The sequence below is a fragment of the Erythranthe guttata genome, chromosome 10 (assembly GCF_056151865.1).
Source record: "Erythranthe guttata isolate IM_541 chromosome 10, IM_541, whole genome shotgun sequence".
NCBI classification, from domain to species: Eukaryota; Viridiplantae; Streptophyta; class Magnoliopsida; order Lamiales; family Phrymaceae; genus Erythranthe; species Erythranthe guttata.
The window spans coordinates 18,140,155-18,167,792 of NC_142542.1; the positions used below are offsets into that span (position 1 = coordinate 18,140,155).

The 27,638-nt window shown below is 35.4% G+C and overlaps 5 protein-coding genes across 17 annotated transcripts; 1 reads left to right on the forward strand and 4 right to left on the reverse strand.

Moving 5' to 3' along the window:
- The first annotated feature begins 299 nt into the window (after positions 1–299).
- LOC105965849 (putative arabinosyltransferase ARAD1) lies at positions 300–3,847 on the forward strand. Of its 2 annotated transcripts, none has more exons than XM_012990397.2 (3): positions 300–1,849; positions 2,432–3,059; positions 3,486–3,847. In XM_012990397.2, exons 1-2 carry the CDS (start codon positions 1,010–1,012, stop codon positions 2,984–2,986), a joined length of 1,395 nt encoding a protein of 464 aa, XP_012845851.1. In that variant the 5' UTR covers positions 300–1,009; the 3' UTR covers positions 2,987–3,059; positions 3,486–3,847. The 2 variants fall into 2 exon arrangements, with proteins under 2 accessions (XP_012845851.1, XP_088680273.1); XM_088824147.1 differs by having other exon boundaries at positions 368–1,849; positions 2,432–3,064.
- Positions 3,848–4,723: 876 nt separating this feature from the next.
- LOC105965839 (protein LIFEGUARD 2-like) lies at positions 4,724–9,260 on the reverse strand. 11 transcript variants are annotated; one of them, XR_016033878.1, is made up of 5 exons: positions 9,165–9,260; positions 5,961–8,439; positions 5,678–5,791; positions 5,267–5,392; positions 4,724–5,140 (listed from the first exon to the last, which is right to left on the reverse strand). XR_016033878.1 is itself a non-coding variant. In XM_088824153.1 (5 exons), exons 2-5 carry the CDS (start codon positions 6,063–6,065, stop codon positions 5,061–5,063), a joined length of 420 nt encoding a protein of 139 aa, XP_088680279.1. In that variant the 5' UTR covers positions 6,066–6,073; positions 6,477–9,154; the 3' UTR covers positions 4,724–5,060. The 11 variants fall into 11 exon arrangements, 7 of the variants coding, with proteins under 7 accessions (XP_088680279.1, XP_088680276.1, XP_088680278.1 ...); XR_016033879.1 differs by lacking the exon at positions 9,165–9,260 and having other exon boundaries at positions 5,879–6,073; positions 6,477–9,154; XM_088824153.1 differs by lacking the exon at positions 9,165–9,260 and having other exon boundaries at positions 5,966–6,073; positions 6,477–9,154.
- A 552-nt stretch (positions 9,261–9,812) lies between these two features.
- EMB2775 (ATPase family associated with various cellular activities (AAA)) lies at positions 9,813–13,554 on the reverse strand. Its single transcript, XM_012990398.2, has 11 exons — positions 13,297–13,554; positions 13,088–13,198; positions 12,950–12,982; positions 12,678–12,846; positions 12,337–12,518; positions 11,799–11,935; positions 11,604–11,702; positions 10,644–10,713; positions 10,452–10,526; positions 10,199–10,244; positions 9,813–10,093 (listed from the first exon to the last, which is right to left on the reverse strand). The coding sequence occupies exons 1-11, from the start codon at positions 13,378–13,380 to the stop codon at positions 10,035–10,037; spliced, it is 1,065 nt and encodes a 354-aa protein (XP_012845852.1). The 5' UTR covers positions 13,381–13,554; the 3' UTR covers positions 9,813–10,034.
- A 644-nt stretch (positions 13,555–14,198) lies between these two features.
- On the reverse strand, positions 14,199–15,893 carry LBD20 (LOB domain-containing protein 20). Its single transcript, XM_012990387.2, has 2 exons — positions 15,393–15,893; positions 14,199–14,671 (listed from the first exon to the last, which is right to left on the reverse strand). Exons 1-2 carry the CDS (start codon positions 15,780–15,782, stop codon positions 14,279–14,281), a joined length of 783 nt encoding a protein of 260 aa, XP_012845841.2. The 5' UTR covers positions 15,783–15,893; the 3' UTR covers positions 14,199–14,278.
- Positions 15,894–16,946: 1,053 nt separating this feature from the next.
- Positions 16,947–27,328, reverse strand: RIF10 (polyribonucleotide nucleotidyltransferase). 2 transcript variants are annotated; one of them, XM_012990389.2, is made up of 24 exons: positions 26,429–27,328; positions 25,787–25,855; positions 25,530–25,636; positions 25,363–25,405; positions 25,146–25,229; positions 24,467–24,531; positions 24,224–24,380; positions 24,062–24,118; positions 23,082–23,195; positions 22,030–22,293; positions 21,872–21,946; positions 21,113–21,226; positions 20,559–20,651; positions 19,916–20,094; positions 19,369–19,552; positions 19,177–19,224; positions 18,984–19,056; positions 18,531–18,604; positions 18,336–18,443; positions 18,153–18,247; positions 17,935–17,998; positions 17,773–17,826; positions 17,651–17,692; positions 16,947–17,544 (listed from the first exon to the last, which is right to left on the reverse strand). In XM_012990389.2, exons 1-24 carry the CDS (start codon positions 26,765–26,767, stop codon positions 17,236–17,238), a joined length of 2,811 nt encoding a protein of 936 aa, XP_012845843.1. In that variant the 5' UTR covers positions 26,768–27,328; the 3' UTR covers positions 16,947–17,235. The 2 variants fall into 2 exon arrangements, with proteins under 2 accessions (XP_012845843.1, XP_088680282.1); XM_088824156.1 differs by having other exon boundaries at positions 25,146–25,242; positions 26,429–26,879.
- Between the last annotated feature and the right edge of the window lie 310 nt (positions 27,329–27,638).

The window sequence follows — 27,638 nt, forward strand, 5'->3', positions numbered from 1 at the left end:
GTTGACCAAAGTTCGTATTCTCGTGTACCTTGCCAGCTATTATACGAGAATAAATGTATCTAGTGCACCTATATGGTTGCACGCATATTTAAAAAAAAAAACTAGGAAAACATTTAGGAAGATTGCATAATTTTGCAATAACAATTGATTTTCTTTAACTATTTATTTATTTATTCATTTATCATTAAATTTTTTATTTAAACAAGGCAAAACGAAGGAGAGACCGCTTCTTCAGATTCTTCCTACTATCATGCTGCACAAAAAATATTAGACAAAATAAATAAATAAATAAATATTTATTTCTTGAATTAAATAAAAATAAAATAAAATAAAAGCAAGTAGGAAAATACAGAGAGACAAAAGCTGGATACGTGCTAAAGAAAACAGCAAAATAATATGTACAATAATATAAATAAATATTAGAAATCACACTTTTGTCCATTTTCGGTGCAAGAACTCCTCTCACTTTCATTTGTCTTCTCTTCTCTAATTAATTTCTCAAATACTTGAGATAAAGAACCTGATAAATCAAAATCCATCTGGGTTTTGTATTTTCTTGCACATTTTGTTTTCATGGTGTCAACTTTTCAAACCAACATTTTCTTCCCCAATATTTTATCTTTTTTTTTCTCTCTCTCTCTCTCTCTCTCTCTCTCTCTCTCTCTCTCTCTCTCTATTTCTGAATCTCTGTAGTTTATTGGGTTTTCCGAAACCAGATTCTTTACCGTTTCGATTTTCTACATACATGCAACCTAATTCGTTGATTAGAAATGCAGAAAGTGCGAAAAAAATGACCTGATTTTGAATGCCTTTTATGTGTTTGCTTATTTTCCTCAATGAGTAGTTTTCCTTAGCTACCCTCAAAAACTAAATCTTTTATTCCACCTTAGAAATCAGAAGGGCCAGTGTTTGATAGAATATTTTCTTTCGGTCATCATCATGCTTACACTTCTAGTTCAATAAATTCTTGAAAATATTGTAGGAATTTTATTTCTTCTCTGGTTTTTGAATGTCAAAAAACAAAATGTGGCTCATTTCCCACAAATTCCTGTTCTGTTTGTTCTTGATGACATCGACGTTGTTGATACTATCTCGATTGTTAACCCTGAGATCGACGGGTGGGCCCTATTCTCTCGATTCTATTACATTCTCGAGCTCCAACATTCTAACAATGGCAGAAACTGAGAATCTTGATTCATCTTGTTACACAAATAACCAAATTCTCAAGGTTTTCATGTACGATTTGCCCCCTCAATTCCACTTCGGCCTATTGGGTTGGAAAGCCGCGGGCCCTACTGTATGGCCCGATATTCGATCACAACAAGTCCCCGAATATGCAGGTGGATTAAATTTACAGCACAGTATAGAGTATTGGCTCACTTTAGATCTCTTAAACTCAGAATTCTCGAAAAATCTGAGTGGCAGAACCGCGGTTAGAGTGCGTAACTCTAGTGAAGCCGATGTTATCTTTGTCCCGTTTTTCGCATCCATTAGTTATAATAGGTACTCGAAGGTGAAGACTAGAGGCAGTAAGAAAAGTATTAATGATTTATTACAAGAAAATTTGGTTAGTTTTTTGTCTGCTCAAGAGGAGTGGAAAAAATCGGGTGGAAAAGATCATATAGTGGTTGCTCATCATCCGAATAGTCTTTTATATGCAAGGATGAAGCTTTGGCCTGCGATTTACATTCTTGCAGATTTCGGGAGGTACCCTCCAACGGTGGCTAATGTTGAGAAAGATGTTATTGCACCTTACAAGCATTTGATCACGAGTTATGTTGATGACAAATCCGATTTCGATAGTCGTAAAACTTTGCTCCATTTTCAGGGATCTATTTACAGAAAAGATGTAAGTATTTGTCGCTTTTAAGTTAAATATGCTATTTTGCGTTTCTGATGATAAATATGTTATATTGGTTTAACATTTCTAGTAATGATTGTTGATGGCTTGATTCTCTACATGCTGCTGTGAGTTTATATATGGAATCTGTCTGATTAAGCCTTGTTTGGTTGGTAAGATTAGCCATGATTAGTTAAACAATCGGACCTCATTGGATGTTTGGTTAGTCTAATAAATTTTTGGGGTTGGCCTGTAATTGTGGAAAAAAAATGGCTCGAATCTTGGCTAATTGGGAGATCTTTATTTATTATACCTCCCATGGTCCAATAATATTGTTGAATTTTCATACGATAATTTAATTTTATCTTGGCTAATCTTATCTTAGGAACCAAACGAGACCTCAACTACACGTATCCGAGTTTGATTCGAACTCGAAAAACAACGTTTCTGTTCTATTACATACCTTTGATTCCATTGAACCTCTTACATGATGTGTTTCAAAGCATATAATTCCAATTCTTAAGAAATATTTGACATTTATAGTTTCGTAGTTTTGTTTCAACACTTCATTTATTTTTCTCATTTTTTCAGGGTGGAATAATTAGGCAGGAATTATACTACATGCTAAAAAACGAAAAAGACGTGCATTTCTCATTCGGAAGCATCCAAGGCGACGGAATTAGCACGGCATCCAAAGGGATGCACTCTTCGAAATTCTGCCTCAACATTGCAGGCGACACCCCTTCTTCGAACCGACTCTTCGACGCTATAGCCAGCCACTGCGTGCCTGTAATAATCAGCGACGACATCGAACTTCCGTTTGAAGACATCATCAACTACTCCGAGTTCTGCATATTTGTCCCTTCATCGGACGCTGTAAGAGAAAATTTTCTCATAAATTTAATTAGGAATATTAGTAAGGAGAAGTGGACAAGAATGTGGGAAAAGCTAAAAGAAGTGGAACATTTCTTCGAGTTTCATTATCCTTCGCAAGAAAATGATGCTGTGCAGATGATATGGAGGGCGATTCTCCGGAAGGTTCCGTCTATTGATCGAAAGATTCATAAGTTGGGAAGATTTTCTCGTGGGGTTGTTAGTGGAGAAAGTGGGCTTCGCTCGATTTCTGTGCCGAGGAATTTTTGGTGAAATTCGAGGGAAAAAGATGTGTTGTTGAAGATTGTAGGAGCTCTGCTCTCTATTTGAAACCAAGCTTTAAAAAGTAAGGTCTCTCTCCTTTTTTTTTTTCTTGTAAGTTATGGAAAAATTACGGCCACCTCCTTGAGTTATGGTCAAATTACGAAAATCCCCCTCCTGTTTGACCCAAACAGCCACCCCCTTCAACTATGTATTATCTTACGAAAAGACCCCTCCAGAGGTAAATTTACGAAAAGACCCCTCCAGAGGTAAAACCGAACCGAAATTTCGGTACGTCAAAATTTCATACCCATTTGGTTCGGTAAATAACCGAATTATATAAATTTTATGTAAAAATATTTAAAAGGAGGGGGTGACTGTAATTACCGAAACAAGAGGGGGGATTTTGTAATTTAGCCATACCTCAGGGGGTGTCTGTGATTTGCGCTATAATTTAATTTTGTAATATATATATTTTTAAATATTAATTTGTATATTTTTTTACCAACAGGTAGTAATTGTGAAGATAGTTGATCCAGAAATATTGAAGATTTGATTTTAAGGATAAGACAATGTTGTCAAAATCAGCAGAATGATGGAAGAGAGGGGTTGTATTGATTTATTTTTGCTGCTTTATTTTGTTTTGACAAATTTTGTTGTACCGATTCCAACCTCGCGGATTTATCTGAATCGAGATTTTTATCGGGCTTCGAAAAGGGAATGGCTTCTAATTGTAATACGTTGCAAGTATAATTTCACCAGTGTCGAAATTATCTAGCGAATTTGTAACACCTACGCAACAATTACGTTGACATAACATGTGCGTTAGTGTTACGGTCAAATTTATGTTACACGTATATGGATTAGCGTGTATCTTAGTGTGTGAATGAATATAGCTATGATATATTCCGCATGGTGTAGCATGAAATAAATTGCGGCGGCGTTTTTTTTTTTGGGGGTTGTTTTGGAAAGAGTAAACAAAATAGGATTGTTTTGAAGAGTGTAACCAAAATAGAGTCTGTCGCCCGACGACTTCATGACGTGTCTCCACGTTCAGCGATGACATTAAATCCCAACTTTTAATTTTTTTATTTTTTTTGAATTTTCAACATTTTGGTTATCTAAAAAAACCTAAAATATAATAAAATATAAAATACATTTTTTAGCATCTTTTTAATCTAAAGAAAACATAAAATACATTAATTTTATTCGAATTTTCATTATTTTTTTCAGCATTTTTATAATCTTAAAAAAATACATTTTTGTTGCCGCTGACCGTGGCGACACAACATGATGTCGCCAGGCCACGTAGCGGCAGACTCTATATCGGTTACACTCTTCGAAACAACCCTATTTTGTTTACCATTTTCCAAAACAACCCCCAAAAAAAATATTAATCCGTCACTGTAAAAATAAAACAAAATTTATGTTTTTTGTTCCCCTTACCGGTTGTTGAAACTAATATATGATAGAAACAAAATAAACGATCATTCCAAAGTGAGTGGTCGCCGAAGAAATACGCAACAGGGCGAACATTTGCAACCATGGCTGCAAAACCAATAGTTGCAAGAAGTTGAAGAGTGAGTATTGAATGAAAACCCATCTCAAATCCGGGCTTTCTTGCATCAATGGGTAAAGCATCGGTTCCAGCTTCCACGTGGAAAAATACGATGTTCTGTATTTCTACTGTATCAAATACAAGTAACGATCGGCTTATTTTTTTTTTTCTTTTTCAGATAGATTATCAGGTAACAAAAAAGGGTCCTTTATATAGATTCAAGTCAATAGGGAACAATGGCAGAGTCCATGAAAGGCTGCTACCTAGTAGCTGGAAATTCAAACAGAAAATAAAACAATAATGCAAATTGGCAATTAAAATGAAAAGCAAGAAAACGAGCACATGCTAATATGCTCGGTTTCTAGTATTGTAATATCAAATGAGAAGAAAGTGAAGCAACTCGGTTTAATCTGACTATCGGCAACTCTGAAAACGGTCATCAAGGAAAGGAAGAGATTGATGACATCCAAATAGAGTGCAACGGCAGCCCAAATGTACTGATCGTACATATATCGTTTGATCAGATTATCAGTGTCGTAAACGATGTACCCGAAGAATATTATGGAGCCGTAGATCATTACGCTTATACGACCCAATGGGAAGAAAATCTGAAACAAGAAATTGTATAAACAAACAATCACATAAATGAACAATCGGCTTTGATGCATATTTCGATCGTAATTTATTCTTGTAAGTCGAATATGACGATTTGATATTAAATAATGAAAATGCACCAAAGTGAAAGGGTCCGAGGAAATTGAAATTGTGCCCTCTCTTTGCAGCCCAGAATGTGTACAAGGTTAGACTTATCATCACTGCAGCAGTTAAGATTACGGATTCCAGTATCACTTTTCCTGCAACTAAATTCAAATCATCCCAATTCTTTTGTCAATCAATCGATAATAAATAAATCGAAACAACCATATAATAATAATAATTTAAAAAAAAATAACAAGTGGATGCCATGCCATTGATACAAAATACAACTTGAATGTCATAAGCAGACAACAGAAGTCCATCTCAAGTTTCTTTATGGGAATTATAGGTAATAGAACAAGACAAATCACAATCCACAAATATCCGAAAAACAGACGGTTACAAAAAGAAGACCTTGCAAAAAATCAAGAACGGAGAGAACCACTTACCACTTGTGAAGGCACATGTCAACCCCACAGCAAAAGCAAGAGACAGAGTGAAAATACCAAGAAGGAAATAATTCCATGGTTGCCTCTGGTAATAGTAATACAAAGGGCACAAAACTGCAAAAAAAAATAAATCAAAAAACCCATTTCACCAAACAACAATAATTTCAAAATTAAATACCAATAAAAATAAAACAGTACCACCTAAAATAAAATAAAAATTGTGGCGATTTTGTGGAAACAATCGACCAACCAATGCGGAGCTGCATCGTCGCCGGATTATTACCTCACCTGCATGCCCACGTTGCGGAGCTAGTAATGAATCGGCGTTACATATTATCGCAACATGCAAAGGAATGAACCAGGTTTCGGAAAAACCACCTTTTGGCATCAACCCAACTGTTGCAAGAAAGAATAATTTCAGTTTTTCTTTGACATTCATAGAGATATTATTTATTTTTTAGCGGAATAAATTGATAAGCACTGCGATCAATGTCCAACAAGAGAATGCAATTCTTGCTGCCTCATTGAACCAGTCCTAGCATAATTTAATTTTGGGAATCTTTTGGTTTCGCCCTGCCAGGGCTCATCAGGGGTTCGGCACCAGAACCCGACCTAATAATTTATTTTATTTTTATTTTTTTTATAAATAAGGAAAATGCTAAAAAAAATGCATAATTACATTATGTTTCAAACAATCAAGGTTCCACAAGATAAAGCAAGGAATTTTTAAATTTTTTTAACTAGTTTGTAGATAAACTCAAAATTGATAAATAAGTGTAATGTGTGGTGATTAATATACCGTGGATTTAGCCAGTCAGTCAATAGCTTTCACTCTGACTCATGGCAGCTCTTTCGCACGAAGCTTCTGACGGAACTCTATCTTTGATGGTAGCTTTTTTTTCATAAGTAGCATTAATTCGCTCATCGGAGTAGGTAGCTTTTTCCATTTGCACTAAATTTTTAATTAGCGTGGTAGCTCTCACTCTATCTCTCGAGGCAGCTTTTTCTCATGAATAGCTCTTCACTCATCAAAGTAGGTAGCTTTTTCCGTACGCGCTTCGTAGGTAGCTTTTAGCCCTCTTGAGTCAAGTTGCTTTTCTTTCTGTCAAAGGCCTCTGAATTATATTTTAATGGTTAAATCTAATAACGTGGATTCAGCCAGTCAGTAGCTTTCACTCTGACTCACGGCAGCTCTTTCGCACGAAGCTTCTGACGGTAGCTTTCACTCTATCTTTGACGGTAGCTTATTTTCACAAGTAGCATTCACTCATCGGAGTAGGTAGCTTTTTCCATTTTCACTAAATTCTTAATTAGCGTGGCAGCTCTCACTCTATCTCTCGAGGCAGCTTTTTCTCATGAGTAGCTATTCACTCATCAAAGTAGGTAGCTTTTTCCGTACGCGCGTCGTAGGTAGCTTTTAGTCCTCTGTGATAGGTTGCTTTGTTTTCTGTCAAAGGCCTCTGAATTATATTTTCATGGTTAAATCTAATAACGTGGATTTAGCCAGTCAGTAGCTTTCACTGACTTTCACTCTGACTCACGGCAGCTCTTTCGCACGAAGCTTCTGACGGTAGCTTTCACTCTATCTTTGACGGTAGCTTTTTTTTCATAAGTAGCATTCACTCATCGGAGTAGGTAGCTTTTTCCATTTTCACTAAATTCTTAATTAGCGTGGTAGCTCTCACTCTATCTCTCGAGGCAGCTTTTTCTCATGAATAGCTTTTCACTCATCAAAATAGGTAGCTTTTTCCGTACGCACTTCGTGGGTAGCTTTCACTCATTTGAGCCAGGCAGCTTTTTCTGTCAAAGGCTTCCAAATTCTATTTTCATGGTTGAATCTATTTTCAAAATCAGATACACACCGTGCACAATTTAAGTTCACACAAACCTAATAACTTCACATAACGAGCAATCGGCCAAAGTGCAATGGATGGTGATTAATCGTAACGTGGATTTAGCCGGTCAACAGTTTTCACTCTTGACTCACAAAAGCTTTTACTAACGAAGCTTCTGACGTTAGCTTTCACTCTATCTTTGACGGTAGCTTTTTTTCATAAGTAGCATTCACTCATCGGAGTAGGTAGCTTTTTCCATTTTCACTAAATTTTTAATTAGTGTGGTAGCTCTCACTCTATCTCTCGAGGCAGCTTTTTCTCATAAAGAGCTCTTCACTCATCAAAGTAGGTAGCTTTTTCCATACGGGCTTCGTGGGTAGATTTCACTCATTTGAGCCAGGCAGCTTTTTCTGTCAAAGGCCTCCAAATTATATTTTCATGGTTGAATCTATTTACAAAACCAGATATACACCGTGCACAATTTAAGTTAGAACAACCTAATAACTTCACATAACAAGCAATCGGCCAAAGTGCAATGGATGGCGATTTATCATAACGTGGACTAGCTGGTCAGTAGCTTTCACTCTTGATTCACGAAAGCTTTTACTAACGAAGCTTCTGACGGTAGCTTTCACTCTATCTTTGATGGTAGATTTTTTTCATAAGTAGCATTAATTCACTCATCGGAGTAGGTAGCCTTTTCCATTTGCACTAAATTCTTAATTAGCGTGGCAGCTCTCACTCTATCTCTCGAGGCAGCTTTTTCTCATGATTAGCTATTTTCACTCATCAAAGTAGGTAGCTTTTTTCCGTACGCGCTTCGTAGGTAGCTTTTAGTCTCTGAGTCAGGTTGCTTTTTTTTCTTTTTCTGTCAAAGGCCTCTAAATTATATTTTCATGGTTGAATCTATCTTGGCATATCATTCCGCTAGATTTTGAATTCAAATACAGCTTAATCAATTTTATTTTCCCACATTGCCAGAACATAGAATATTCAGAACCAGATATACAATGTGAATAATTTAAATTTACTCAAACCATAATCAAATATATTTCATGTAGAATATACTGCATCAAATAGACTTAACAAATAAATAAAAAAGAAAAAGAAAAATATGAACAGACAAATAAAAGAAAAAAAATATGAACAAAAGACATGAAGAGAGATAAACTTAGGAGTAACCCCAGCTACTAAATCACAAAAGAACATGCATCATCAATCACGAGTAATATCAAAATTAAGGAAAATTAAAGTATTCGGCTCTGATACCATACCATGTAAAAACAAGAGAAATATTAAAAGTATTCGGCTTGCCGAGTAGTAATTCATTCATGTGGAATTTTCATACAGATCCTGCCCAACACTCTGAACAATCCCAATTTTTCATGAAGATTGACTCAAAATTAGTTTAGGGATATTCGTGCGGAAATTTGAAATTATTTTCGCGGGTGTTTTTGTTTCAATTAATAATAAAATACGGATTTGAGGGTTTGTTTGTTTGAAATTGGTCGAAGCTAGGGTTTCCGAATTTGAGGGTTTGTGATTTTATTTAAACTCGCAAGCAGCAGGCCTCGATCCATTGATCAGATCAGATCTCAATTGAAAAAGAAATCAAGCAGAAGAAGAAGAAGTAAAGGAATGTACGTACTTACAACACGACGAAGGCGAACGACGTCGTAACACTCATATCTGCAAACTTCTTCTCTCTCTGGGATTTGGTGTGGAAATATTTTTGGGATTTGAATGTTATTTATAGACGAGTCTCCTAATCCTAATCCAAGTCCTACTAGTACTACGGCTCTTTTTCATACTACTATTTCACACGTGTCAAGTTCTGCTTTTACAATGTGTGCATATTTTTTAGGGTAAATTATACCTAATAAAATGTATTTTATGTTTTTTTTAAGATTAAAAAAATGCTAAAAAATTTATTTTATGCGTTTTATATTTTTATTGATTTTTTATGTTTTTCTTTTAAGATAACAAAAATGCTGAAAATTCGAAATTAAAAACAAAAATTCAGATTTAATGTTGCCGCTGTCCGTGGGCTGACCGTGGCGACACGTCCTGAAGTCACCACTCCACGTGGCGACACATCATGAAGTCGTCAGGCCACGTGACTACAGACTCAATTTTGGTTACACCCTTCAAAACAACCCTATTTTTATTTGAAATACATATTTTCAAGTTTTCTTTTTTTTCGAAAAATATTTTCAAGTTGATAAGGTAAAAATCGCAATGTGTTGATATATAAGGAAAGACTGCAAACTTACTCTCCAGACCAACCAAATGATGCAATGTACAAACTAACGCGCTCTATATCGAGCCATAATATTTAAATTCCGTTTCAAAACAAGCACACAAACATAGGAGCTTGCCAAATATCATTGCTCTATGAAAATTACAATCCAGAGCCTAATATTGAAATCTCGGTTATCAGGTCAAGAAACACAAGTACGTAAGGAATTCTTTAAAGTACACAAGATCGGATAAATATATATTCTCCGATATTTCCACTGAGTTCATCCAAATGTCTCAATGAGGAAACCCTTGTAGATGCTCATGAACTTGGCTACGAATGCTGCATTTATAGATCGAAATTAAAAATAATAATATTAATAAAAAAATATTGCTTTAGATAAACAATTCAAAAAATCACAAAATCCAACATTATCGTGTGACGTACCTTCAAGGTGAAATATTGCTTTCTGTCCAAGACGCAACCTATGTTCCTGACGAAACATGTTGTTGCTTTAGATATAATAACATAACTTCGTTGAGGAAAGAAATATTGAAATATAGCAGATGATACCAGCCATGCATATATCAAATAATTATTAATCGAATATAAACATTGGCTATAAATATTAAAGAAAAATCCTCGAGTGAGGAATTGCATGGGGAGAAAGAAAAAACGCAGTGAAGTCATATATACTTACATAATACGCAGCCCAATGAGAGATCTCATGCTTCAGTTCCATATCCAATTTCTTCAACAATTCAGAGAGCAGCCTCTGCAATTATATAAACAAAAAAAATATATAAAAAATTCCAACTATATATCAGTAGTTTTAGTTGTATATTCGTTGAATTTGAGAAAACGGGTGGGATTGGAAAGCACAAAATCGAACCTTTAAAATAATTTCTGGAGGAATGCAATTGATGAGTAGCTCATATAGCTTTCCCCGAACCTCAAACAACCTAGACAAAGTATTGTACTAGTCATTAAAAATCGGGTTGCTTATGACAGTGATAACAAGTAACAACATTAATTATAATTACAACTAATAAGAAAATTAACAACAGGGTAAGTACAAAAGTTACAAGTTGTGTCATGTCATAGTGGTAAAATAAAGGGTAAATTACGAAAACCCCCCGAACTTAGGTTAAATTGCGAAAACACCCCCAGCTATCCATAATTACCAAAATTATCCCGACGTTTGTTCCCGTATTACACCAACGCCCTTACGCTGTGATTTTTCAAGAAATCTTTTTTATTAAAGGGAATATTCCCCGAAAAATGTCAATTTTACCCATGCAGACGAGGCATTTTTTATGCTACTTTTGAAAGATAAAAGTTACCCTATGGGGCCTTTAAACGGAATCTTTATTTTTCTTATAATGACACATTCACAACTTTTTAGTATTAGCATTACCCCTTTAAGAGTAATTTTTACCTTTAAAAAGTAGCATAAAAGAAATTCCAAGTTTGCCGGGGTATAATTGACATTTTTCGGGAAATATTCCCAGGAGTCAAAAACATTACGTGAAAAATCACACCGTAAGGGGGTCGGTGTAAGACGGAAACAAACGTTGGGGGGATTTTAGCAATTACGGATAGGTGGGGTGGGGTGGGGTGTTTTTCGTAATTTGGCCTAAGTTCAGGGGGTTTTCGTAATTCACCCTAAAATATAATAAATTTAATATTTATGTGCTATTTCCCAACAACAATTATTTATTCTTACCGATACTTGTGCTTTATAGATCAAGATTTTAAAACGAATAACATGTTACATTGATGGGTACTTTTTACATTTAATTATTTTATATCTTTTGATAAATTTTGCATAAAAAAATATTGAAAATCATACCGTTTAGGACTCTGTTCCTTAAATATGCTTGATGCTATTTCAGACACATATTCCTCCCAATCCATGGGGGGTATGGCTTGATTGATTGTAAAAGGGTACCTAGAGTGAAACAGCACAAAATTAGCATATATGATATAACAAAAGGTACAGTGCAATTTTTGCATATGAAGAAAAGGTAAAAAAAACAGAACTTACTGTTGGACACGACAAGTTTCAAATGACAAAATTGCCCTCCTCAGGCTTCTATTAGACTGCTGTGCTATCCGATCAGAAAAACCAGATGGAAGTTGCAAACCTTCTTTCTTACCAATAAACTCCAACACCTTTGCAATCTGCCATTTTTAAATAATTTATTACTTGCAAAGAATAGAATACATCACTGAAGTCTAATAATCCTGTAAGTGCCACCGAGGATAACTGTAAGGTAATGGAGATAGCATGCCAAAAGTTGCTAATAAGCCATTGTTAAGAACATGCCAAAAGTGTCATTCTAGTTAACGTCTTGGAATACGAGTATAATCAAGAATCAAGTGCCAGCTGTTCATCTCCATTAACTATCGTAGATTCTAAGGCCTGATTCTAACACATAAGCAACTCAATAGCGAAGAAACTACATAATCGTAACAAGATGATTATGTAATAACAACATACATCCAAATTCATATATCAATAGCATGGATATCAAGGAGGCTCGTTTTTACTAAAATCAAAATAAATAGAAAAAAAAACTGACCTCGCCTTCTGTTGGTGCATTTATTCGCATATTTAGGCAACGAGAGCGGATAGCTTCAGTCACTTTGGAGGAGCTATTACAGCACAGAATGAGTCGGCAAGATGAGCTATATTTCTCCATTGTTCTTCGGAGCGAGTGTTGGGCTTCCCTCGATAGTTTGTCAACCTCATTCAGCACTAGAACTGATAATTTCACCATACCATGTCATTAGTACATAGAATTTATAAGTTATTACCACAGATTTACGTTCGTTAATACTTCCTCAAAGTTCTTTCAAAGTGAAAAGAAAAGCATATTTCCAATTGCAAAATTGGTATAGGCAATTAGGGTGAAAGAGTTACCTTTGAAACCCTTCTTTCCCTTAGTGTCGATAGGTCGATTTTTAGCCATTTCCTTGATTATCTCTTGAACAACGTACCGATCTTGAAATCCCGCATCACTAGGGCTCAGCTCAACATGGTGTGTGCTCGACATTGTCGTGAGCTCGACATCAATTGTTCTAGTCCCAGCCTGTATCAACAACAAATTTCAATTTCGTATTCAAATTAGAACCTCTAAATAAAACCTCGCCGTACGATATATATGTGTGTGTGTGTCTGAATAGAATACTCACATCAACTTTCCAGTTCTTGTTTTCGACTTTCACCTGCAGAGGGTGAACATCTTAACAGTCAAATTGAGGTAACCTTCAGTAAAACTTTGCAATTTGCTTTTGTAAGTAAATAAACAGAAAATCATGACAAAATTTCACCTTATCGGCGCTGGCACCGAAGATTTGTCTGAGAAGGGCCATAATTAGGGTTTTCTTACCCGACCCGGATGGCCCATAGAAGAGCAAATGGGGGCAATCTTGCTCCGTCACCTTCAACAAATAATAAAATTAACATAGAACAACAACCAAATTCGAAACTTTTCTCCTCGACTTGATTCCAAAAAATCTCGATTAATTACAACAATTACCAGTTTCTTCAGATTCTGAGCGATTTCTTCGTGGATCAGAACCTTATCTAGGGTTTTGGGACGATATTTATCCACCCACAACATCTCTTCTCCAAATTTCTTCTTCTTCTTCTTCGAGATTTTGCAGAGTGAATGGAAGAGAGTAGTAGAACCTGTGCGATATATTAATTTGGGGGTGAAGAGAGAGAAAGTGGCGGGAAAGAGTAGGTTAAGGTAACAAAGCTGTAGGCCTATGGATTAAAGTCGCTGTTTCAGAATAGCAACTTTATTATAAAAACATACTTTTTTATTATTATTATTATTATTATTAACACCTCAATAACGATATTTTAATATACATCAAATATTGATATACATAACTTACTTTTGGGGCTTTGTGAAAATTTGGAAGATAGGAGTCTGATATATATTTAAATATAGTAGAACATCGATAAATTAATACTTTATAAATTAATAATCTCGCTTAAATAATAGTCTTTTTTTTTTTATTCGGACTCGGTAAAAACCTACTTAATTATTAGTTCGATAATTTAATATTTTCGCTAAATTAATAGAATTTTGTTAGTCACGACTGTATTAATTTATAGAGGTTTAACTGTTGTTTTAGCATTTTGTGACATAAAATGAAATCCGACTTCTCATATTTTCATGCATTTTCTATAAAAAAAATCAACGGGTACTTCTAAATTCTAAAGTTCGAATATTTGTATATATATATATATATATATATATATATATATATATATATATATATATATATATATATACTATAAATATTTTTTTTCGAGCTATTTTAGGTTGGAGGTCGTAATTAAGACCGCATGTGTGGCTTGCCCACAAGGCCGGCATTGTGATAGATACTCCGTAAGCGGCTAGAAATAAATTTATCCGGAAAAAAAAACTCGAAAACGAACATTAATTTATTGTTTAAGATCATATATATATAGGTAGGCTACACTAATAATTATTACATTGAATTATATTAGCGAAAAATGTGATTGGCGAATGCAACAGCAGGATCGTGGCTCTCATCCTCTTCTTCGTCTTCGTCTTGTAGGGCCCGGCCCGACAGATGAAGATTAACGGGGTCGAAACTGTTGTTGGAAGGTGCAGTTTCTGCAAAGTTGGTGCTAAAAGTGCTATTGTTGTTATGATGCAAGTTGCTAATCAGATTATTGCAGTTTGAAGCAGAAGAAGTGTTGGAATAAGCTGCACCAATATTATTATCATTATTACTATTAATAATATGGTGCTGTGTTTGGTGCTGATTTTGCAGATGTGGCGAATTTTGATGATGAAGTGTGTTTGCCAAAACAAATCTGCTGTTTATTAGCTGAGTTTGCACTACTGACAGCTCTGCTTGTAGTGATGCCACCTAATTATTATTTACATATTTATCCCACAAAAAAGAAGAAAAAAACATTAGAATATTACTAAAATACCCAACTATATATATATGCCTGATAAATTCAACAATGCTCGTTTGGTTTTGTTGGAGAAATTAGTTAAAATTAATTAAATAATTGGACTTTATTTGATATTTGGTATACCAAATAAATTACTAGGTCCAACCGCTAAAATTATATTATCATGGCTTATTCTGTCTTTGAGCTTTTTTCGTTCGACGTCTCGAGGTCTGATAAAATAATTGGATTATTTAATTTTATGTTCGCTAATCTTATCTTGGCAACCAAACGAGGCCCAAAGATACGTATTTCAGATTCTTTTTCTTATTTATTTATTTTTTATTTGGTACAAAAATTAAAAGTGGTTGACATGTTATATATATATATATATATATATATATATATATATATATATATATATATATATCTTAGATGGCAAAACTATGTAGTGCATATACACAACATGGTTCAGTTTATATATACCAGCTCATAGCAACTTTTAAGCAGATATAATAAGCTTTATGCATAATATATATTCTAGAAGTGATTCTTTGATCAAGTTTTTTTCCTTTTTCTGGTTTTTGGTTATTAATTATAAAATGACAGAACTAATCTTAGCTCATGCAAGAGAATCGAAAAATCATAATAAAAAAATTTCGAATTCTTTTAGGAGAAATGAGTTTTAATTACCTGCTGCTGCAGAGCAATGATAGTGGACACGCAGCCGTAAACCGGGTCGGAGAGCCTGGCCTGAGCCTCGTACGAGATGGTCACCACCGCGTCCTGCCGCCTGTTTGCCGGGATGTGCGTCAGAAGCTTCGACACATTACTCGCCCCAAACACCTTATGCACCGCCGCGAAACGGGCGGCCCCCTGGTCCGACCCGAAATGCGGTGCGAATATGCACCCGCTCACGCACTTCCTCCTCAAGAACTTGCACGCACCGCACGGTGCGGTGGCCGGAGCTTGGGCGGCACCACCATCGGCCCCCGCCTCGCCTCCGTGCCCGGAGGAGCTCCTCCTTCCGGGCCCCCTCCGCCGGTTCTCGGACGCCCCGCCGTCAACTTGTGGCATATCCATGCAGAAAGAAAAAAAAAAGTGTGTAAATAACTTATATATATAGAAGGTATGTTTAATTAGTGAGGAAATTAATTAGCAAAAGGTTATTGAGTTTAAAAGGGCAAAAAATAAATAAATTAAAGTGTGTTATGGTTAATGTATAGGAGTGGGGGTGGGGGGTAAGATTAAGGGGGCGGGGGGCCACGTAACTCTCGTGAAGGGGTTGGCAAGATTAGTGAAGCTTGAGTGAGTTGCATGCATGTGCAAAGGGAGTGTTTAGCATAATCTACATTTTTATATTATTATAATTAGGTTTAGTTAATTACAAAAACAATTTATCTAATTTTTTTGAACATAAAATATTATCGGGAACACTCTTTAAAAAATGGGATTTATTTTAATTTCTAGACACATAAAAGCAAATAGCAAAAGGGTGTTTTCTGGTTAAATTATAGATTATGCAAAATTTACACTAATATTCTTAATTTAAAGAATTAATTAGTATGATGCTAATTTTAGTTAGAAAATTTAACTATATATTATTACACACACATATGTGTGTGGGTGTGTGTGTGTGTGTGTGTAATAAACACATACATGCACAAGGTAAAATGGTGTTTGTTGGGGAGGCACAAGATTTGTGTTGGCGTGGCGTGTGGGAATGGTGGGGGAGGCACAAGTGTTGCATTTGGGGAAACTTTATAGTTGTCATCTGTATAAGTCATATGTAATATGTATGTTTTTTACATGTAATATGTGATTAATTCTTTTATTAATTAATTAATTAATTAATTACCCCTATTTTTTTCTAATAAATATAGGCCTCGTTTAGTATATTGGCTTCTTCATATGTAATGAGGTGGTACAATACAATGTTAATTTTAACTTAGTAAGAATATATTGAGCTTCATATATTTATGCTACACTCAGGTGAAAAGCCCTCAACGATCATGCACCATTGATCTACATAAATAATCACCCACTAAGCACACATACACATGAGTGTGTGTGTGTTATTATGTGTAGATCAATGGTGCAAGATCAGCCGATGTATTTCACCGGATGTTGCATCTACAATACCCTAAATATCTAGGACAAATAAAATATTGGACAATCAAACAAAAAAACAAAAGTTGCAGAACGCAATCAAGAAAAAAAGATGCTGTGCTCAAGAACAACAAAACGTATCGTGCGAACTATCGTATTGAACGATGAAGGATTAAACATTTCCCTTAATAAATTTAAGTATTTTTTCTCATCAGAACTAGCAAATCCGAGATTGATCATATGATCAAAGACATCATCACTATTGCCAAACTAAGTCAAAACTTCTGGTTTTTACTAACGAGTACGATAATACAAGACATGGGAATCCTTAGCCTACGTACGTACCTTTGTTCCAACAAATGAGAACTGCACAATCTCATATATATTACACGGGCCTTACTTCTAACATCATGACATGGATTTGTTGTCAAATTTTGGCCTCTCCGTTTACAGCTGCACTTGTGCTCTTTTTGGAAACGTTGATGAAAGACTTAACAGGGTTTTTCTTGGGCACGGTTTTATCGGTTTGCTTTACATCCTTTCCAGAACGTACGAATCTCTTGACGAACGAATTCTCGGGTAGTGTACTATTGGCCTCTGTTGGCTCTGCGACTTTCAAATCGGGACTTCCGTCCTCAGTAATTTCTCCGTTGTTGGCTTTATTACCATTTTGTTGCTTTGCGCTCTCTGGAAGTAACGCACGGCGGCTCAGACGAAGTTGACCTTTCTCATTGACCTGTAATGCATTCCAATAATTTACAGCATTGTTATGGAAGGTTTTGAAATTGAAGAGTATTCTATGAAATTTATAAATAGGGTGGTGTTTGAAAGACGATCCATACCTCAATGAGCTTGACATCAATACGATCTCCGACTTTAAAAGCCTGTGTGTTTGTAAATGAAAATTGTTAAATCACAATTAATCTTAAATGTTTAGTTAAGTATTGAAGTGCGTAATGCTTACATCTTCAGCCTTGGCCAGCCAATTTGCACTCAGCTCACTAATATGGCATAGTCCCTGAAACACGTAGAATAGACCAATTCAGCTCAGTTGGCAAGATAACTTTATTACATGAGAAGAAATTTATTCGAACTACGTAGAGATTATTTGGGATTTTTTAAGTACCTCTCGGCCAGGTGAAATTTCAACGAAAACTCCATATTGAGCAATTGATTTGATCTCACAATCCCTGATTTAAAGAAAGCACAGTAAAATGTGAATGTAAGAACTTGGAGATTAGGTTCACTTAATATAATCAAATGACGAGAATAACAGCTAATAGAAGTCGGTTTTATTAGCAAGTACTTCTATAGTGAAGGGAGGAACAGAGGCCAAAAGCAAACCTGTAGATTTCGCCTACAGTTGAGACCATTGTCAGTCGGGCAATAATGGCTTTAGACTTTTCCAAGCTTACCAAATCTCTAGCTGTTATTTTGACCTGTAACAGCCACATATTACGCCAAATAATTGAAGGAAAATTGGTTAACAAATAACAACTCGAATATAAGTTCTTCTTGTCAGCTTACAATGCCATCATCTTGCGTCTCGATAGATTCAACTCCAGTTTCTTCTATAATGCTCTTCACTTTCTTTCCACCGGAACCTATGATCAGGTTAACTTTATCTGGTTTGACCTGCGTTATCAGAAAAAAACGATTGTTAAAAACCCCATTACAGCCTTTTATATGATCAATTAATCTGGATACTGAAAAGTGACAAACCTTCATAACGTGAATAATTGGAGCATATTTTGAGAGTGTCTTCGAAGGAGGGGGGAAGCATTTTGCCATCTCGGCTAGAAATCAACAGAAAAAAATGAGGTCTATATATAGAAGGTACCGACTATGAAAATAAAATTTGAGTGTTAGAGCATTCATTGGTTCTCTCAAAGATTAAACTTCATTCTACTTATCATCAAATCCATAGAAAACAGCTGATAAACACTGGTGGCCATATATGCAATAGATATATTGGGGCAGTTATCTGGATATCAAGTATGAGTTAAATTTTACTCGACCGGTATGAGACGGTTAGGTATACAAAAATGTCTCCTGGAAATCAGTAATTATTGTGAAGAACTTTTCAGTGTTTTCAATTATTTGCTTTTGTCAAGAATCTGCTTATCCATGTTTAATCTAATTCGGTAGGCGACAATGAGGTTGATAATAGTTTACCAAGAATCTGCTTCCGCCCCTCTTTTGCTTGGAGGAGAGCTTTACGCATGACTGGTAAAGTAATTCCTCCAACCTGCAATATCAGATCGAGATACGTCAGTCCGAATGAAGTGCAAAAATTAATCACGTCTAGGCATAAAGATTAACTGGAACTATATAAGAAACTATGACAAATAAAACTATGATATACAACCTTTATGTCCATCTGAAATGAAGTTACACCATCATCATTTCCAGCAACCTGCAGCACCAAAAACACAGTTCACCAACAAAACACGATAACATTACTTGGAAAAAAAATTCCAATTGATCGGGAATATGGAGGAACACATTGAACGCATTTTTACTAATAAACCAAGAAAACGAAAAAAGAAGATTCCAAGACCTTGAAATCCATATCTCCTGATGCGTCTTCACCCCCTGTTATATCAGAGAGGATGAGTGGAGTGCCGTCTCCTCCAAACTCCTTGGTGTCCAAGACCATACCCATCGCAATGCCAGCAATTGATGACTTCACTGGAACACCAGCATCTTGTAATGCTAAGCAACCCCCACAAACCGAAGCCATACTGTCACAAGCAATTAATAGATATGAACAGTCCCTTTCGTATCGCTCATTAGCATCATAGTAAGAAGATATTTCAAGAAAGCTTATATTCTTAAATTATTTTTTATCCCTGATAAGAGCAACTAAAATGGCACTGTGTGGGAATGGATTTGGTTGGAATGAAACTGAAATGCAATGGGAGAAACGTGGACAACACTGAGTTCAGGAAGGATAAACATGGAAATTTACAGAAGTTCCTAATCTTGATTTCTGTACTTCCATCAAGACTCAAGAGCCATTTAAGCCATTTAAGTTCTACAACAGTGAATAGTATCGCACTAGAATACATAACAATGCAGTGCTATTAAATTGGTCAATGTTTTACCTTGATGAGCCGTTGCTTTCTGTGATGGTACTCTCAACACGTACAGTATAAGGGAAGTCATCTTCAGAAGGCAATATCCGTTCAAGAGCTCTTTCTGCAAGCATTCCATGGCCAATTTCTCTTCGAGATGGTGCTCCTGCACGGCCAACTTCTCCAACACACGAGGGAGGAAAACAGTACTGCACAAAAATACAACGAAAGACAGTTTCACCAAAACTTCAAAATTCGAACATTTGATTTTTCAAGTCAGCTTATATATGGCCTAATAAACAAAAGAATCGGATCGAAAATAGCAGTAAGTGAACTTAAAAATAAGTGTATTGACTTAGTGAATTTATAACTATGAAAAGGAAGATACTTTGGGACACATACAGCTGAATATTTTTTTAACACTACAGCTGCCTATAATTCTCTTAAAAACCAAGATGCAGACTGTATAGTTTATGAAATGTGTTTGACCCTTTAGCAGATAATAATATAATCTATGTAAAATAGTTTTTTAACGTGAGAGAATAAGATGTTTCCAAGTGAAAGCGTCATGAGATTAACCTATTTCAAGTTGTTAATGTTATGGGAGCAACTAATGATTTATCTACAAAATAATAGTTTTGCCTAGAAAATATGAGCTTTTCAGAAATTTAACCTGAAGATAGAATCTCTTGAACTCGTCGTCATCCACAAGATTGTCTATTCTCTGTGCCATTTGTTTATCACCGAGTGTAACCACGGCTAATGACTACAAAACAAAAACGGAACATGTAAAAAATTACAAAAATAAGTGAACATAAGCATCAAGTTTATAGAATCAACGCAGTTTAACCAAGCATGAAATTAAGTTTGTTTATGTCATAAAACTCAAGCGCGTGACAAATAGAGAGAATTTTGTGTTATATTTATATAGAATATAAAGGCAATTTATCACCACTTGAAAAAATTATCAACACAGCTCAATGGAGACGCACATCAGATAAGGAATGTATACGGAGAAATCAGTATCGTGACTATAGTGGGAACCGAGATGAGAAATAAATAGATCAGCGTAAGCCAATAAGTAGATCCCTTCATAAATTGAGAACTGATGTTTAGGGTGTGATGCTGAATTTAAAAAAATACTTGAATAAAAAAATATCATGTGAAAAATGCAAAAGGAGCAAAATAGTTAATCTAGGTTTCTACAAAGAACAAATATAACCAGACCTGCGTTTCGCCACGTGTGAAGAGAGCGCTTCCATGTGCTCGTGGAAGTAATCCACAGCGTGAATTAATAGACCGTAATTCTTCGGGAGTTCTGCCATCACTTCTTTTTCCTCCCTGAGTAAATGAGAATACGAAGTAAAATCTCAGAGTAGGGATTAACAGTATGAAACCATTACAAAATTTGACAATATCTTCATTTGGAAGGGGTGTGGCATGAGGATAGCTCCTAACAGATAATAGAACATGTTAGTTGGTATACTTGTTTTATGTGCTTTACAATGGAACATGATAATTCTGGTTTACTTGTGGAAGTAGAAAACAATTTATTCGCCATTAACAGACGTCATAATATCGACAAATATGAAATATCCGTGCATCGCTTAGGTTAGGTATTAGGAAAATGAAGTCTCTTACAAGAATGTCAACCTCTAATTCACCGGATTCGCTTTTTAGTAGTGAAAGAAATCCATTAGTACCGAAACATTGAAATTACTCAAAGACTAGCGGATGTTGGATGATATAATAAACAATTGCAAATTCTATAAACACAACAGACTACACAAGAGGCTGAATTTAATTAAAACCTTTCATGATTAATTCATAAGAACTTGTTTATTGACCAAACAAAAGTTGTTCACGTTAATGAAAAAGCTAACAGTTACTTGGTTAAAAGAAAAAATAAAGTCCGTTGGTATAAAACTGCAAGTTAATAGAGCTAACACAGGAATCATATTTGATATGTTCCAGTTGAAATATTACCTCCACAATACGTCTCCGCAAGAAATTTGATGATACTTCTTTGAAAACTAGCTTCACATCCACCTCAGAGTAAAGCTGTAAATATGATACATCAAAAAATGAGTGAAATTCAATCACACATTTATCAACAAAAGAAATTCTTAAAGGCAAATATTTACCAAAGGGGTAGGCTTTTTTGGGACTGGCTTGATACGGATATCACCTTCATCAATTTCACCATCAAGTACAACCTCCTCATCCTCATCTTCATCCTCATTTAAGTCTGGTAACGTTTCAGTAGTAACAGCAGCTTCTATCTTACTAACAAAACCCTCCTCTGTAAGTATGCCAATGACTTTTGCTTCCAAAGACGATAAAGCCTTTCGTCTAGGGATTTTATTCTTAATTTGTAGCGCTTCGATTAGTTCATCACCTGCAATTTCCTGAGTATTATCAAAAATCACCGTCATGACTTAAGAGAGTGCTTGTATCACAATAAAAGTAGAAAACTACGAAAGGGATAACATTCAGAGATTTAGAACATTTACAGAGAAATTTCTGTTAAACATGGCAGTACTACGCGAATAAAAGGTGGGCCAAGATCATGTTTTATGTTTACCACTTACTAACCACATGAATATTACTAGCTGTGATGTGAATTTGCCAGCATTACTGTATCTCTCTTAATAGGAGAACTTCTTTCTGTTGTACCTCGGTTAGCTGCCTTTATGATTTGACCTCTCTTACATAATGGCTTTTACTTAAGATCCAGATTTTGTGATTCCACAGGGAAATCAGAGTAACTTACCATGGTTTACTAAACGAATATTACTTGTGCTACTTAGATCGTAGAGTGCCTGAAGGATCAAAAACATTTGTTTGGCGCATCCACATTTACATTGGGGCCAGTTCTTCCTGATACAAAGCACAACTCAAGTGTTTTGTGGATGGATTATTGTTCCTCAATTTACGGGAAAGAACCCAATGTTTCAACATGGATCAAGTTAAAACAGATCTCACTGAATTACTATTGTAGCACCTTGAAGTCCTGATTTTGGATATGCACGGGCCACTAAACTAAACAAAGTGGATATTAAGAGAGTGTTTTTATAGATACAAACAAAAAAACAGGTACAAAAGAAATGCAGAGAGCGACAAAAGAAAGGAAATTGAAAAGAGCATAAAAATTATTCTGGGATGGAAATTTCAGACAAGAACATGACAAACATACTTCGACGTGCTTATACAGCTCGGGAGGTGGCAATTTGATTGCATCAAGCATCTTTGGTTTTCCACACTTCTTCACTAAGGATTCCACCGCTTCGATTATAGCTCGCACAGCATTCTGAAATTGCAAACAATGGAAACTTCTGATCAGTTACACAAGTCTCAATATTACACTTATAAATACACTATAACGTTCAGTTGAAGTTCCAATTAAATTCTGAATCTTCACACCGAATAAATCATGGTAATCAATCCGAGTAACCCACACTGAAAAAAAAATAGCAGCTAAGACCGTTGAATAAATTACTGACCCAAAAAGTAACTATGGGGAATCAAAGTCATTTGTTTTTCAATAAATAACCTGGAATGGTAACCAGCACTTCCCAAATTTTCATAAACTTTTCCCTCATCACCCAAAATATATCATTTTTGTTTCGCTTCTTAAATTGCGAAGATGATTTGACTAAAATAAATATAAACCTTACTTTATTTTTCAGATTCTTCTCATAAAACGCCTCTTTCCCAACACTTCAGACATGAATTGACTGGTACAGTGTAATAGTACATAATAGGAATACAAAACATCTTTCCCCAAGAACAAAATAGAAATGCTAACTCAAAGGGGGGCCAAACATAGCCTTAATTTTTTAAGTTGATTTATAACCCCAAACATGCGAAGCATCCCCAAGTGTATCGGATATTACAAAAATAAGAATGATCAGAAAGCCTATAATAGCTTGTTTGATCAAGTTCTACAAATGATGATGTCAGACAACATCAACCATGGACAAACTCTGCCTGAGGAAAGTCAAGTCTCCTAGATGCCATGTAAGAGGAAATGAGTGATAAACACTGTTATAATTAGTCTTGTTCCATAATAAAGACCTGAAAGTTTATTTGACATCCCCATTGCCTCAAAAAGAAAAAATACATCATTAAAAAGTGGAAAGCAGATAAAGATACAACATGAAGAAGGGAAGGCACCTGGCCGACTTCTACTGCTTCCAGTAACTTCTCTTCAGGAAGGAAGTCGCAATATCCCTATTATGTCCATTTCGTACACAAAAGAGAGCAGTATCAGTTAAAAATTGCACTATATGTCCCTGACAGCAACCAGAGATGGAGAGTATGAATATAGTAATTAACCTCAATCATCAAAATTGCACTATCTGTCCCTGCCAGCAACAAGTCTAGCTTAGAGTCTTCCATCTCCTTATTCGTTGGATTCACAACAAACTTATCATCAATAAGCCCAATGCGAACCCCTGCAATCGTTTCAGAATTTGGCACTTCCGAAAGAGCTCTGTTGGAGTTCATGATTTGCAATGATATATAAGTGCCTCAAAATACAAGTCAACCATTACAAGAGGACAAAAGCAATAAACATACACTGCAATCCCAGCTGCTGTCACCGCTAATGAATCCGGGGGATGTACACCATCATAACTCAGCACCTGCATGCATACAATGTAAGTTCAAACAAGTTAGCTAAAGTGCAAATTGTTTGGCTAAAATTCACTTGATTTAAATTGACCCAGACCAACTGGAGACAAATTCCACCTGAAATCATTTCGCTAAATTACTATAGTTGCAACATCGTCACCTCAATCAATACAAGTAAGTTCACTTTCCTTCTGTATCCATCCCAATCATTTCAAATCTCGTCCAATATGCACAAGTCTGTTATGCCTCAATTCAACAAACTGTTTCACTTTCTCCATTTTCCATGAATATGATTCATTAATTTAATATCATCAGCCATTTAACTTATTAAGAGCACCTTACCAAACTTTCAAGTCCTTAATTTATCTCTTCTCTAGTTTCCTCTACAAGGATTTGTATATGGTAACTTGGCTTAGGTATTTATGATAAATACTAAAGAAACATAATTCAGAGAAACCATTTAAATGATATATATGTTTATATATGAAGGCAACAATCAAGGAAACTACATATATTCACTAGATTTAGGAAAAGACATACACTAGATCGTAACTGTATTACGTGATAAAAAGGCAACAATCAAAAAAACTATATACATTCACTAGATTTAGGAAAAAAAACGTACCCAAGATAGTATCTGTGTTTCGTGATAAAATCCTTTACGCATAGTTGGCCGTATAGGTCTATCTATTAGTCTGCAAATGAGAACCTGCAAAAAGAAACTGCTTACAGATTAGTTGGTTACTTGGTTTACCACAATATAGCAATTGATAAATGTTATTCGTAATTGACAATGAAACACTATAGCAAAAGTTCCTCAACATCAAAATCAGTGGAAGTACCTCATGATCCTTTGTCTTTCCCTCTCGTTTGAAAAATCCGCCACTAGACAATGACAGGATAATAAAAAGATAAGTTTTGTTACCGCACTGAATTGGGTATTTAAGAGAGAATAGTGAAAAAGAGAGCAACCAACCAGTCACACAAAACTAACTTGATTAACATTTACCTTGTTCGACCAGCTGCTGAGAATCGTTCTTGGTAATGTACAGAAAGTGGAAAGAAATCAGACGGTTCGCTCGGGACATCAGACAAACAAACAGTTGTGTAGATAATCTACAAGGAAATGTCAAACCATTTTATTCAAGCATAAAGTGATGGTTTTTGGTATAAAACAACATACATTGGTCAGTAGTCTGGGAGAAGTACTAGAAAGAATTCAGTCAAAGAAAAGCCATATATAAATTATTTAAGCCCATAGCTTACAGTTTCTCCATCTGTAACAGTAACAGCACCACTAGCTTGTCTCCCAATGTGACCTGTCTCGACTAATATCTGTAAAAATTCAGAAAAGTCACTTGCTGGGTTAAAATTTGGTAATAAATTCCAGTAGGATCCAAACATCAAATTAAAAGAACGTGTCGGAAAATAACCAGGCCAGGGAAAATGAAAGAACAGTTTGAGTACTACAACATTGTAATTAGTATGCTGATAATTTGGTGATCATAAAGTTGAGAGATTCATGGTTGGATTCCATAATTAATTGTACTAAAACTGAAAATTTTCTACTGGCATTTCCAATCTCACAGACATTTCAATTCGATTATTTTGACTGGATGCTAAACAATGTTGGTTTATGACACTCACTGTAACATACTTCAATCATTCAGTACACAATTGCAAAGCCCCAATTATAAACCTTTCCAGCGTGAATAAGTCATATTCAACTATCTTTCTACGCAACGAAAATCGAAGCGTCGTCAAAACACAATGAAATGAACTCCCGGAAAGGAAGATTAAACACACTAAACCTCGTGCCGACGAAATTCGTACCTCCCACCCATTATCAACCAAATTCGAAATATCTAACTTCAACAAGCAATAAAAATAACTGCAAATAAAACTCACATGGCGATCTCCGACGGGAATTTTGATGGAGAAAGGAGCGAACGACTGCTGCAGAGCATCCTCGGGTTGAATGCCAGGCTCCGCCGCCAAAGAAGCTCCGACAGAAAACTGATTGCACAAGTTTCCGCTTCCTCTGCTGCTTTTACTTCTCCTCCTCCTCGTTCTAGGGCTCCGAACAACGGCATTTGGCAACAAAATGGACGACAAATGAAATTTCTTCGACGGGGGAAAGCAATTAACCGACGAAAAATGAGGCAAAATTTTGAAATTGTCGGAATTTAGGGCTTCGAAATGCGACGAAGTGGTGTGGAAGCTGGAATTGGGAGTTGCCGCCAACATTTCTGCAACTTCCTCCTTCGTTTCACCTGCACTGTGTGTGAAGTGTGTGCAGTATATGCAGGCTTATCCACTTTTCTTCTCGGAATGGAAAATAAGGGGAAAATTAATTTGTATATTAAATTAATTTATTCAATTTTTTTAGGGCGTTGCAGTGGATTGGGCCTTTCTTGAGAGAATTGAAATTGTGTGCTTATTTCTACATTTGTTGGGCCTACAGGCCCATAACTCTCTTTTTTATTATTTATTTAAATGAATATTTGCAAATAATAAAAAGAAAAAAGAACATTGGAATTGATTTTTTTTTTCCCACTAATTTCTAATTTAGAATAATATTTTTCATTCTAAGTTTCAAAAATTCTAATTACCATTTTTTCTAAATCTTTTTTTATAGGACTTGGCATATATGTGTTTTTTAATACATATATTTTTATATTTTTCCTCTTCTTTTTTCTTATTTATTGTCTTCTCGTCGTCTTATTTTTTTCCTTTCGTTTATGGTACTTTCTAGCTCTCTACTGTAGATAGTGGCGGATCTGCTATTGCGCAAGGATGTGCAACTGCACACTCTTACACCCTTGATCTAATAAATATATGATTGAAAACCAGAGAGTCTTAATCGCACTTGACATTATGTGCATGTGCAGTGTCTGATTTCCGTCCCATTTGAATACTTAACTCTTCTTCTAAATTCCAACTACTATTTAAATACGCACACGTCTACAAAATTTCCAAAGTTTTCCTAAAACTTGCAAATGATCTTTTTAATTTCGAAGTTTTTACGTATTATTATGTACTGTTTTATGTGTACATTGTTAAAAAAATTGGAGGGGCAACCTCGTGTAACTTTTAATCCATCGTTTTTATTAAAAAA

Bases quoted from the DNA above. Each gene is read 5' to 3' on its own strand.
- EMB2775 (XM_012990398.2), bottom strand. From the start codon at position 13,380: ATGTTGTGGGTGGATAAATATCGTCCCAAAACCCTAGATAAGGTTCTG. The intron at 10,714-11,603 runs GTATGATTTTCA...TACTTTGTCTAG, and splicing joins AAGGAACAGAGTCCTAAACG to GTTGTTTGAGGTTCGGGGAA. The intron at 10,245-10,451 runs GTAAGTATATAT...ATGTTTCGTCAG, and splicing joins CTCATTGGGCTGCGTATTAT to GAACATAGGTTGCGTCTTGG.
- LOC105965849 (XM_012990397.2), top strand. From the start codon at position 1,010: ATGTCAAAAAACAAAATGTGGCTCATTTCCCACAAATTCCTGTTCTGT. The intron at 1,850-2,431 runs GTAAGTATTTGT...TCATTTTTTCAG, and splicing joins GATCTATTTACAGAAAAGAT to GGTGGAATAATTAGGCAGGA.
- RIF10 (XM_012990389.2), bottom strand. From the start codon at position 26,767: ATGTTGGCGGCAACTCCCAATTCCAGCTTCCACACCACTTCGTCGCAT. The intron at 25,637-25,786 runs GTAAGCTATGGG...ATTTCCTTGTAG, and splicing joins CTGTTACAGATGGAGAAACT to ATTATCTACACAACTGTTTG. The intron at 21,947-22,029 runs GTAAATATTTGC...TCATATTTACAG, and splicing joins CAAAAAAGCCTACCCCTTTG to CTTTACTCTGAGGTGGATGT.
- LOC105965839 (XM_088824148.1), bottom strand. From the start codon at position 5,943: ATGCAGCTCCGCATTGGTTGGTCGATTGTTTCCACAAAATCGCCACAA. The intron at 5,792-5,878 runs GTGGTACTGTTT...TTTTTTTTGCAG, and splicing joins CAATTTTTATTTTATTTTAG to TTTTGTGCCCTTTGTATTAC. The intron at 5,387-5,677 runs GTAAGTGGTTCT...ATTTAGTTGCAG, and splicing joins GACATGTGCCTTCACAAGTG to GAAAAGTGATACTGGAATCC.
- LBD20 (XM_012990387.2), bottom strand. From the start codon at position 15,782: ATGGATATGCCACAAGTTGACGGCGGGGCGTCCGAGAACCGGCGGAGG. The intron at 14,672-15,392 runs GTAATTAAAACT...AATAATAATTAG, and splicing joins TCATTGCTCTGCAGCAGCAG to GTGGCATCACTACAAGCAGA.